Raw genomic sequence first — 12,327 nt, 5'->3', positions numbered from 1 at the left:
GAATTCAAATTGCCAGTGCTTTGCAGCTTCCTCTCTAGATTGTAAGCTCTTCAGTTAAAAGATCTTATCTTCACTGCTTGCCTGGAAAACCCCTCACCATTTATACCTTATAAATAATAAATGTGACTTAATAAAAGCATATTCTGGATGAAAGAAATTCTAGATGGCTGGGAGCACTTGCAGTGCCAGTCTCCCATAGGTCTGCAGCAGCTCTGTATTTAGGAGTCACTAGAGAAATAATTGTTGCACCAGGACAGTTTTGTATTTATTATTCCTATTCGAGGCCTCAGTCCCACAAGTAACTGCATGTGAGCAAACCTTTGCACTTGCAGGGCCCGAGTGACTTCACTGGGGTTCCACAAGGGCACGGGGCCAACTCATGGCAGGATCAGGGTTCTACATGACAGTTGTGCCAGCTGAGCTAGGCGATCTGCGTATGGAGTGGAGAGTGACAGAGGATGGACTTGAGATGGCCTTAGAAACAGCTATGAGAACACTGTGTTACCAAGAAAGCTTTTATTTTCTTTTGCCAGTAGCTTTGTTAATTGCACAAAAAAATTCTGTTTTGCCATTTAAACATCATCACACATCCTATTCTGAATGACAAACGTTAATTAAAAACAAGGCAAAAAATAAAAATTCACAATCTTAATTACCTATAGGATCTGTCATTGAGGAAACAAAAGGAAACTGCTTTTCTTTACAAGCTGTTCACAAGTGTCACATTTTCTTTTTAAAAAGGAGGGAGTCAAAAAATAAAGCAAATTGCTAAAACAGAAATCTGCATAAAAAGGAACTTTACAGAATTGCCAACAATATTAAGACAACATTGACTAGCCAGTTTCATTATAGCATTTCTTAATCCACAGCTTCCCCCCTTCCTACCCATGGATGTCTCAGGCCTGCAATCAGAATGGGATTCGTGTTCAGAAACTAGACATAGATAAATACAAGAATCCAAGTGAAACCAACTCCTGGGCCAGAACCTGAAATGGCATCTGAAACAGTCCACTTTTTGCCATTTCCTTCCCTCCCCCATGCTTCATATCTATTTCAGAGTGCTCTCTCTGCTCCCTTGTGTATCAATAATGGTAGTCCTGCCGGAAACACCACACCCTCCAGCAGATCTGTATCCATCTAGCTAGAGAGCTGCAGTTAGATTTTTACAGGATAAATTACTGTGTTTTGCTGCTCTGCCCTGCCACTCCCATGTACATTCTGATCCCGTTTGAGAACGACTGTTTCTGACAAAACAAACCTGCAGCAGTGCAGTGACCCGGGAACTATTTTCCTCTATGTATAATTCTTTGAATTCACTATAGAACACGGATCACAAGACTTAAGAGCTCCCTTCTCCCCAGCTGGTTCCAGAGTATAATGCAGGGAGATCCTTGACTACACTGGCTCAGATCCATTCATCCTAAATTTATTCCAAGAGGTTTCTGCAGGGACATTATAAAAGTCTTCCATTGTACCAGCTCAGATACCAAGTGTCCCTAACAGACACACCTTGGAGTATAAATTCTAAGATCCATCTCCTGCACACTGAAGAGGTGAGTAGCTTTCCCCACATACCTTAAACCGACATAAGCTGTGCACGACTTTACAACTGTGATGCATTTAACCAAGGATTTTGAATGCTGACTGTGAATTTATTGTGGTTGTAAAATGTGCATACAAGATGTCAAAAGCAGACTGATAGGTAGTAGCAAGTAAGGTTACATGTACATTTAACGTAGGATACCTAGGTGAAGGATGGCTGGTTTTCATGAGTAGACATGTATATAAGATTGTTCACAAACACATTAATGGGTAATCAGGCCAAGTGATGTCTAACAGGATCTCTTACTACAGGGAGATGCTTACTATAGGAGGGGATGTGTAATACAGTGTTCGCTCACAAACAGTAATGGGTCATCAGAAGAGGTGAAGTATTTAAAACATAAGTCACATCTACAGCTTGAGAGAGGAGTTGGATGTTATATTCTATAACGGATACCTGATACGTTCCCATTTCTTAATGAACCAGACCCACAACTTTATAGATCCCATTGCAGGTAAGGCATCTGCTTCAACTAAAGAAATCCCGAGCCACAGGATCATCAGATGGTTTCCCTACATAACACTGTGGCCCCTAAACAGCCCTTAACAAAGAAGGGATCAACAATGTCAAGGTGGGCTCCAAGGCTGTTTGTTCTTAGCCAATGCAATGAAAAGGATCTGATGGTAAAGGACAAGCAGCCCTTAAGGACCTAACAGAACACAGCCTGCTCTGCATTTGCTTCCTTTTCCACTTCAGAATTCCAGCATAAAGGGAGTCAAGAGTGATACCCAACCTAAGGAGGTGGGGGAGTGATCTTGGCCAAGAAAACTGGTTCCTGGTGTTTTACTAACCTGTTCATTCTCTGAGTCCAAAATGCAAGAACCCTCCTTAAAAGCTAATACTGAGAGAATTAAAATGACAAAGCTCTGTGTTTTTACATACTCAGGTATTGTTTGGACTCTGGCTTTCTCCACCTTCGGCACTAAAAATTTTTCTGTGTTCTTGCGAGTTCACTTCTGCAGTTCAGGTTCAACACTTCTAGGCTCAAGTTCAGCAGCACTTTAGGCCCCCATTATACTTACTAGGCCTTCCTTAAACTTGGGATCGTGCCAAGCAGTCACAACTGCAGCAAAAGAGATATGCTATTCTAGTGTGGTGCCCATAACAGCAACACTCAGCATTTGTACATGAAATTTTACATTTTCAAAGTTCACTAATCAAGCCTCACAACATCCCTGTGAGGTAGGTTAATATCAAGCTCATTTTTACAGATGTGGAAGCGGAGGCAAAGAGCTAAAATGACCACCTGAAGGCCACAGATGAAGAGCATGGACTGGAACTGTGGGACTTTCTATCTCTTGGCCCTATGATCATTCCTCTAGCCCCTTCTACCAGATTCATGACTCTACTTGGGATAGTGCCGGAACCCAAGAAGCATTTGTAAATAACTGTTAGGAAAAAGTGGAGGTTGCAGATGATTTTAAAAAATCCACATAAAATAAGGGCAGGAAGGACCTCAAGGTTTGTTCCTTCACTAAGAAAAAAAAATTCTGGCTCAATTTTAATCTTTGAATTTTTACTTATGATTTTTTTTAAGCAAACCCCTATATATCTTTTAACACTGTTTACAGGGATGTGCAGCTGTGATTAGCCTTTTAGGAGGCTGTGTTTATATCATGGTCTCTCATCAACCATGGCCTGTGGTTCCTAAGCTAGAGTTATCTGTAGAGGAGAAGCCATGAATACAGCTTGCTCTTCCCATCAGTATGCGGAGCTCGTCCACCAAGGTGCTGGGGGACCAGACAGTGTTGCATGCAGCCTACATACAGCCCCATCAACTTACAGAACTGCCCTTGGAGGTGCTTTGTTCTATAGCAGTGGGTGATGAGCAGGAGCAATTCTCACCGCCCCTCCCAACTGGGATTTAGGGTTCTACTGATATTCACAGGTAGATGGGATGTATTACAACTGTCCCTCGATGCAGAGAGGCCAATGCATGTATTACCCATGGGAAAGGAGAGAAGCAATTATTAGACACAGCATCTCGGACAAGCATACAGAGGAGAAATAAAAAGCCAAGCAGCAGATTTCTGGCTGAATTGCCTCAGAGCTTCTGAACCAGCCGCCACCATTCTGTTCCGTGACTGTCAGTGCATGGCATGGATGTTCTAATCAGATTGCAATAATCCGAGCCCCCTCCTCCCCCTTGTGCCACCAGGGGAAGGCTCACTGCAGCAGCTGCCCTTGTGGCAGATCTCAACAAAGTTTGTGTATAAAAGGAAATGGAGAGACAGAGATGGACTGGTCCAGAGTTAAAACCCAGTATCATCATAATATTAATTAATAATCATGGTATTAACAGTAAGAATGGTGCAGCCTAGTGGATGTAGGCCCTGTACACAGCAGACATATCGTTGTCTGATTGGTCCAATGCTTTTGCTCGTTTGTATACCTGGAGGAAAGAAAGGGGCAAAGGATCAGTTACACTCTTCCCCGGAAATCTGCATCTAGCAGAACTACTAAGTACCCATCACTAACCAGAGCACTGCACACATTGAACTGGGTAATTAGTACAACATAGAATAGAACACACGAATCTTGAAGAAGCACTTAAAGTATCACTTTCTCTGGGCACAAATGATCTGTAAAATTCCCATCAAACCCATCTACCTAAGTCTCCATCTCATCCATTATACTACAAGATATACACCAATCCCTGCTACCTTGTCTCAAGGCAGCCTTCCTGCCTAGGTTTTCCCCCTTGTTGAGAAGAAGCCTCTCCCCACCCAACACAAGACTCCAGCTCAGGAGACAGGTCCACACACTAAGTTAAAATGCTGAGTGTCTTGCCTCATTGGCTGCAGCTGCCATGGGAGTTGGGTGGTTGACGGAATCACCTAGTGCAATGGCTAATCTAAGATCCTTCTGGATGTATTTCAGGTAGAAGTCAGGTTTAAAGTTTCCTTGTAGGATATCTGTAAAGAGAGGCCAAAAATCAGACTATAAATCAACCCTAAAAATACCTCAATGGCATGCAATTCAACATAAATCTTCACTTCCCCATCCCTAGCTCCCAAGATGCTCCTTCCCTATTCCCCACCCTGTCCCTTCTTCCAGTCACACACAACACAACAAACAATTTCACTACCACGATTGTCGAACTGAGCCCAGACTTCCAAACAGTTCCTAGGGCAGATTTCCATCCATTTCATTTGTCACCTTGCCCAGTGAACTCCTTAATACCAGTCCTAAGGAGACACTGGCTGCAGGTGAGAGAGTTGGTGCTGTGTCTCTGAAGCCCTTACCATGCTGGGAGACAGAATTCAACCTTTCACATCAAGTGTGACATAAAGGGGACAGCAAGAGAAAGTTCCCAGCACTATAGGCTGATAGCAAATGGGACGTTTACTTTTCCCCCTTCATCTCTGCCTACAGCTGCTAGGTTAAAGCAATAACCATGGCCTATGACAAAACAAGAGGGAAATTTACTTTGGCACTTCTGATCCAGGAAGATGCTGGCAAGTTGTCCCTGATTGAGGATATCCAGAAGAGTTTGCTGGGACTGACCAGTCACTTGAGCCAGGGTCAGTCCTTCTGCTATTGTAGCCATGAAGCTACCTTGGACCATGTTCACAATCAGCATCATCTTGGCAGCATTGCCTACTTCACCTGTGAAAGACATACCATTGGACGTTCCTCTGTAGCAAGGCAGGCTCCCCGTATACATGACATTAGCAATCCTAGACACTCCACAAGACCCCCCCTCCCAGCCCTAGTAGCTCTCCCTTCCCCCAGTCTTACAGATTGCTGACCCGTAGGGTCACTGTCTTGAGGGAGAAGGAAGAAACTTACCGTGATGAAAAGTATGGTTTGAACTAAAAAGCTTCATACAACCCTAGTTATAAACCTCACCCTAAACATGGTTCTGATCCAGTGTTTCAAACAGGAGCTTCAACCAACTTCAGAACCCCCAACCCAATTCTAGACAGACATGTACCTGTCCAGTTTCTTGTACTACCTCATGAGAGAGAGAGAGGAGACAACCAGCTGATATGCTCAACCTCTTACCAGTGGTCTGCAAAGAGGATACATGTCCCCCTCAGACTCCTTGCTGGAAATCCTGCTCCTTGCATTGACTGAGAAACTGCAAGGCCCCTGGTGTTTCAATTACCTAGAAAAAAAGAGGTCTTCCCCATTGCTTGGAAACAGCTACTGCAGTCCTCATATAAACCCCTATCTCCAGCTGCTAAGATCACCAGCATCCCATCATTAGACAGCTGTTGATTTCCTGAGACTGGTGCTTCCAAGAAGCGACCACCCCTGGATACTATCACCTGGAAACAAAGAGAACATACTCTGTTTAGCTATACACAAACAGAACAGACACATGCTGTGTACACAGCAGGGCAAACAAGAACACCATGCTGGGTGCTTCTAGCACTAGGTACAGAAGCATAAAGCAAAGTAAAACTGTCTATACATACAGATAAGATGAAGAACAGAAATGCTGCAGAATACAAAATAGCATACAACACAGAGTACTGCAAAAGGTGCCCTAACCCAAGAACTTGCCTTAGCCATGTACCCGTACCTCTGTTCACGTTTCCCCATCCCACAAAGCTGGACTAGAGGACTATACATTTCAGTATCTGAAAACTATGTGACTGCGTCACATGCCGCTGGAAAAGTCTAAGGAACTTGGGACACCACTGAAAGTGTATATTTTCTAGGGGTGGGGGTGAAGAAGAGGTGCTAGAAAGGAGTTGGTTGAATAGAAAACGACTCCATGGACTCTGCCCTTGTTCATGACAACTATTATTTGCAGATGTGTTTATTTCACCGGCACCATCCTAAATTAGAAGAGGCACAAGGACGGGGGCTTGGAAGTCAAGAGGATGGAAATATCCTGGTATTTAAGTCCATAGAACAGTTTCTTTTAAATTTTACTTTGGCTGCCCATGAAAGTGAGACTGCAGGCCCAGGACCACAGGCTTCTGACAGATCTTCTAGTGACTTCCTGGACCTTTGTTCCCGACAGGAGCATGTTAGTTCATAGCACATCCGCAGTCTGAATTTACGTTTTGATTCACAAACAGACATGATCTTACATTTCACCAATTTAAATTTTGTGTGCTATTGTACTGCCCAGTCCTCCTGCTTTTAGGCCTGGACCAAAGCCAGTTTCAGGACAAAGGCATATGGACTTGAGAGGTCAAGGTAGGAAACCAAAGTTTCTGCTAGAAGTGGTTGAAACCTGCTTCCCTCAGATACAAATTTCTGGGTCTCCCTTGATGTAAATATTTTGAAGACCAGACACATGAAGGAGCTTCCTTCCGATGCCCTGGAGTATTTAAAAACAAACCAAGGAATAGCCAGATTATGTATATTGAACAAATAGAGGAAAACTTACTAGCCACCAATAAGACTCCCAAACCTCTTCTCTCCCCCTCCCCCAAAGCTGCTACTGTGAAAGTTACTATGGAGGATAGGAACTCTCTCAGGAACTGGAGTTTGGTCAGTTGACAGCACAGAACTGAAATTATACGGTTTGTTGTACATAATCATTTGAGCAAACCTCTTCTGATTTTGTTAACAGGATTTCACTTGACAAGTTACTTTATTTCATTCTTTCTGAACTTGCACTTTCCCTAGAAGAGACCTGGATATCTCCCAGTAATGCAACAAACAAGAGTTAACGTCTTGAAACAATAAAAATTCCACCACAATGAATGTCAGATGTTTAGTCCAAGGCAATTACCTGTGCCAGTTCTGTGACAGTATCGGCGTCCACTGTCGACATATCCACATAGCACTTCCCTGGGCGGATACCCTGCAATACCCCACTTGGGCCAAGTACCAGCTGTGGGAATAGACAAGGGGTAAAGCAATAGGGTGTCTGCAAAGAAACTCAAATCCTTCAATGTCAGCAGTTAAAACAAACCTGACTCTACAGTGCCAGTCTTCCGGAAGGGTTCCAGAAATGTTCATGCTCTCAGTGTAATTTTAAATAAATGTGTGTACAGGATACAGCAATGTTTTTGTTTGAAAAATTACTACTGTGGTGTCTGACAACTGGAATGACCCTGACTAATGTGTTCAGTGGAACCAGGAACCTGTATTCCGTGACTGTCCAAAGCGTTTGGGTAGGGCAGGACAAGTCAGGACTCTAAGCTGCAGTCCAGTTAGGAAAGAAAGAGATAATCCTTACATCCTTTGCCGCCTTTGGATCTGATACGCAGGCGAAGGTGATGTCACAGGTCGAGACCACCTCAGCGGGGGTTCTTCCCAGCCGTGCCCCCTCCTGGATGAACAAATCACACTGCAAAAGTCACAGATCCAAACGTAAGGAGCAGGAAGCACAAAGCAACAGGTCCTCTAAGCCAGTGGTCTCCAAAGTGGGGTGCGTGCACCCCAGGGGTGCGCAAGATGATCAACTGGGGGCCGCAGCAAGAGGAGCACCGCCAGAGCAAAAGAACAGCGGGGCAGGACGAGTACCGCCGGAGGAAAAAGAAAGAAAAAGGGGGCGGCCCTGAGTCCCCTGGAGGAGCAGGAGCAACTGCGCAGCCAGCGGCTGGAAAGAAGCGGCACTTTCCCCTTCAAAGCGCCACTTCTCTCTGGCCGCTTGCGGCGCAGCTGCCCCTGCTTCTCCTGAGACCTCCGGCTCATGCTCGCAGGGCCGCATTCCAAGAGGGGCTTTAGAGCTGCAGGCCAGGGCCCCGGGGCCCCCTTCGCCCAGGGCCCTGAAGCCCCTAAAGCCCCTGCATTCCAGGTGGCCCTGCCTGCCGGGGGCGGGGCAGCTCCCAGAATCGCAGCTCCCAGAATCGTGGCCATGGAGGTGGTGCTGCGCTGCGCAGAGCCACCTGCACACCCCCTGCACCAAACCGGAGCTGCCTCAGTAAGTGCTCTGCACCTGCTGCCTGCCCCAGCCCTGAGCTCCTCCTGCATCCCCACCCTGAGCCCCCTCCTGCACCCTAACTCCCTCCCAGACCGCACCCCCCACCCTGAGCGCCCGCTGTATCAAAAAGTGTTAAACCAAGATTTTCAAAAATAATAAAGCATATTCAATCACATTGCTCTCACTAAAAATTATTAGTGATAATTTTTTTTAGTGAGAGCAAAAAGGGTTTTGTACCGTTAATAAAATACAAAAAATAATTTAAAAATAGTTTATTTAATCTTTATCTCATTTTTTAATTTCTATTTTTTGTGTATGTTTTATAATTTACACAATATATTAGTACAATAATACATGTATATAATTTATACATAAATAAATATACATATATTTTGGGGGTGCATGCCCAAAAATTTTTTACCGATAGGGGTGCGCAATCAAAAAAGTTTGGAGACCACTGCTCTAAGCCACTGCCGTAACACACACTCTAACCATCGTGCCCAGACTGATGTGAGACAGGCCTGGCGTCTTAGCAGAAGGACAGACCACTATGGAGACTCTGACGCACAAGGTGCCTCCTTCACAATTCCTGAACCCCAGGAGGCAGGGAGAGAGTACAAGAGAAGGAAAATATTCTGAGAATATGTAAGGGGGGAGGGCGGAGTGCATCCTGTGAGAAGTCATAGAAGATCTGGATATTCCAAAGTTTGAGAGAAGGGGAGAAAATGCTGGAACATGACTGTCAAATGGCACCTCCTGTTTTGTCAGCAGGAATATCCACAGTACTGAGAACAATGTGGGGTTTAATTTATTAGACTGTCTGCTTCTCCAGCTGGTCAGCCTTCTGCCACTGTCTGTGTCTGGGGGGGGCGGGGAAGGGGGAGGGGCGTGTTGTCTCATCATCCATATGAAAAATGGCCACACTATTTTGTGTGCACGTGTGTGTATGTATCTATATATCACTCTATGCCATGATCTAATGAAAAAAGTACATTACACACACCCTCCCCTCAGTATTCATAAACATTTTAAAGAATCTAAATCCTAGCCTGGAGCTCCTCTGTCACGTTGCTAGAGCATTATGAATTGTGCTGAACATCAAATGACTCCTGCTGCCAAAGACAGTAATTTCTCTCCACACTCAGAAACCAGTGTCACACTGATGCAGTTCTTTTGGGATCAAAATATTGTGTGGTGTTTTCTTCCCCACTGACCATCAAAAGAGGAGGAGGGAAGGGAAATAGTACATTGGATACTATGAACTAACATTATATGGCCAATCAGCTGTTCTTGAATTAGTTTCTGATGATGAAACCTGGAAAACTACCTCAGCCTCATCGTAGCAGTTCAGGTTCTCAAGATGAAGCTGTTATTCCACCTTAGCACAACAGGGTGCCAGGAGAGTCTCATCCAAATAGTACATCTCTCACAGAGTGAACTTGCTTAAATCTTTCTTGGCTGTCCAGCTCCACACCATGAGCAGTGTGGCTGTTCTAGATGAATACAATAACCCAATGGCATTATGCATTCTACTCCTCCAAACATGTGCACACGTTTCTGGAAGTTAAGGCACTTAAACAGGTCCCACTATGAAAGACTCCATCCCACGCCTTCTCATGGACACACTTACCTTTTCAGCAGTCCGGTTCCATACAGTGACCGTGTGCCCCATTTTAAGTAAGTTCGAGACAATGCCGCTTCCCATCAGGCCGAGACCCAGAAATCCTATCCTGGGGAAAAGAGAGACACATCAGTGAAGAAAAGGGAACGCACAGAGACAACAGATGCCACTGAAAATACCGTAGAGCACACGACAGAGGTCCAACACACCGGAACTTGTGCCACCGCACTCACAGGAAGAAGAAGATGATTTTTAAGAAGCCACCTGTTTCCAAAGGCAGAGTTCAAGCTGATCTGAAGAGCAAGCTGGTACTCAAGGGAGCAAAAGGAAACAATGAGACCATATTGGCAGTGATCTCAGCATACCAGCTGCCTAATGGTTGTCAAGATTTTTATAGTCATCATGCTTTCCCTATTACTCCACACTAGGAACTTCTTTGCAGCTATGGCTCCAGGGATCCTGTATACATCATGCCTGTTTGCAGCAAAATGACAGATGGTAGTAGGAGACCCTGAAATACTAGGTAAGAGTGGATTTAAATTACACTTCAGAGTTTACCATCCCCCATGACGTAGCATTTCTGAATGCTAATTTGAACAAAGCCATTTCAGATGCATTTCAGTTTCAGCTTTACATCTGCCCTTTCGTTCACAGCTGGTTGTACCTGCTGCTTTTGAAGCAAACCAACATATAAGGGTTGGAATGAGTCACTCTAGTTCCTTCAGCAACAGGATTTGCCCATTTCCCTTCCTCACAGCTGAAGAGACGTTCCCCCCACCCCTTCAGGGAAAGGGTTTTACCTGAATAATTTCATCTTTACTTTGGGTCCCCTTGAGTAAGGCTGAAAACTGACAACCCCAGAGAAAGAACCAATCTAATGGCAAACAACAGACCAGAGCCTGATCTGCATTTGAACAGGACAGAAGTCACAGAGTGAAACAGGAAGCCCCGCTCTGGCTCCTATCACTCTAGAAAGGAGAAGGGAAACGTTAGAAGAAACCAGAAGGCTCACGTGCTCCTGTGAGGTGGGACAAAGCACCACCCTCTTCCTCTTGCATTCTAGCTGCTTAAGCTAGTGAGCAAACAAACCTGGTTGTCTGCCAGACATTACTGGAGACATTTTATCTTTGCGGCCCACACTGCATTCAGAAGCGCTGATCTGTCTAATGTTCTATCATGTCACGTCACACACTGCAAGTGTGTGTCAGGGTCAAACAAAACCCAATCCCCTATGAGCATCCTGAAGGCCTCTTGCTGAGCTATTCCATGGTGCAGCATCCCCACTCTCATGTGTGGCTGTTTCCCATGAATGGGAGTCTCACACAGGGACAGTATATGGTTCAGAAACAGTGGGGGAGGGATGGGAAGGTTTATTTATTCTAAATGACAGGATGGTCAATTGCTGTTTGCAATGTTGTAGCCATGCTGGTCTCAGGATATCAGCGAGACAAGGTGGGTGAAGTAGTATCTTTTACAGCACCAACTTTATTGGTGGAAGGGACAAGCTCTCGAGCTCACAGAGCTCTTCTTCAGGTCCGGGGAAGGTAATTCTGAAGCCTGAAAGCTTGTTCCTTCCACCAACACAAGTTGGTCCAATAAACGATATTACCTCACCCACCTTTTCTCTCTGAGCAGAGCCAATGGCTGCTTCCCCAGAACCAACCGAAAGAGGAAGGGGGTGGAGGAAGAGAAAGAGAGCTGAGTGGCAAAAGGGGAGAGAAGGCAGATTCTTGGAACACATGGGGGCCTTACTTTTTGTCAGTAGGAGTGATGCTGCCATTAACTGCTGTGCTGTCTGCTGCCTGGATGGAGGTGGATCCTGTTTCCTGTGAAGACAAGTCACAAGATATTCTTAGTTTAGCAGAACTGCCAGACCTCAACACAATAAGAGTAAAACAACAGGAGAGTTTGCCTTACCTCTTCACACACCTTAAGCTTCTTAGTGATTGCCTGATAGCAGACAGCTGGCTATATGCAGAGGAGAAAAACACATTTAGGGAAAGGGCTGGTGCTCTCCTGCTTTATCCTGTCCTGTACAGAAGAAACTGACCATATCCTTGGTACAAAGGAAAAAGAGGCAACTCATCCCAACACTATCATCTGCAATGCAGGAAAAGACAGCCACCCTCCTCCCCATGAGAGAAAAAAAAGCCCACAACTTTCCTGCAATGCAGGGTACCAAAATCCCTAATGCTCTTACTCAGGCTGTTCACCCTCTTTTCTAGGTACTACACGGTCCTATGTGACAATCCACACCAATGGAAGGTG

The 12,327-nt window shown here is 45.0% G+C and overlaps 1 protein-coding gene across 10 annotated transcripts in view; it reads right to left on the bottom strand.

Moving 5' to 3' along the window:
• Positions 1–501: 501 nt before the first annotated feature.
• Positions 502–12,327, bottom strand: part of GLYR1 (glyoxylate reductase 1 homolog) — a 32,807-nt gene continuing 20,981 nt past the window's right edge. For 5 of the 10 annotated variants that reach the window (XM_038420301.1, XM_038420306.2, XM_043493463.1 and 2 more), the window contains 9 exons: positions 11,977–12,027; positions 11,812–11,885; positions 10,069–10,168; positions 7,752–7,862; positions 7,302–7,403; positions 5,715–5,877; positions 5,033–5,212; positions 4,394–4,518; positions 502–3,995 (listed from right to left, as the gene is read on the bottom strand). In XM_038420301.1, the coding sequence (XP_038276229.1) occupies positions 3,921–3,995; positions 4,394–4,518; positions 5,033–5,212; positions 5,715–5,877; positions 7,302–7,403; positions 7,752–7,862; positions 10,069–10,168; positions 11,812–11,885; positions 11,977–12,027 (981 nt within the window). In that variant the 3' untranslated portion in view covers positions 502–3,920. The remainder of the gene's footprint in view (positions 3,996–4,393; positions 4,519–5,032; positions 5,213–5,714; positions 5,878–7,301; positions 7,404–7,751; positions 7,863–10,068; positions 10,169–11,811; positions 11,886–11,976; positions 12,028–12,327) is intronic. The other 5 variants (XM_038420303.2, XM_043493462.1, XM_038420309.2 and 2 more) reach the window with 3 other exon arrangements.

This window comes from Dermochelys coriacea, chromosome 10, assembly GCF_009764565.3.
Source record: "Dermochelys coriacea isolate rDerCor1 chromosome 10, rDerCor1.pri.v4, whole genome shotgun sequence".
Lineage (NCBI taxonomy): Eukaryota > Metazoa > Chordata > Testudines > Dermochelyidae > Dermochelys > Dermochelys coriacea.
This window is presented reverse-complemented; position numbering and strand designations above follow the sequence as displayed.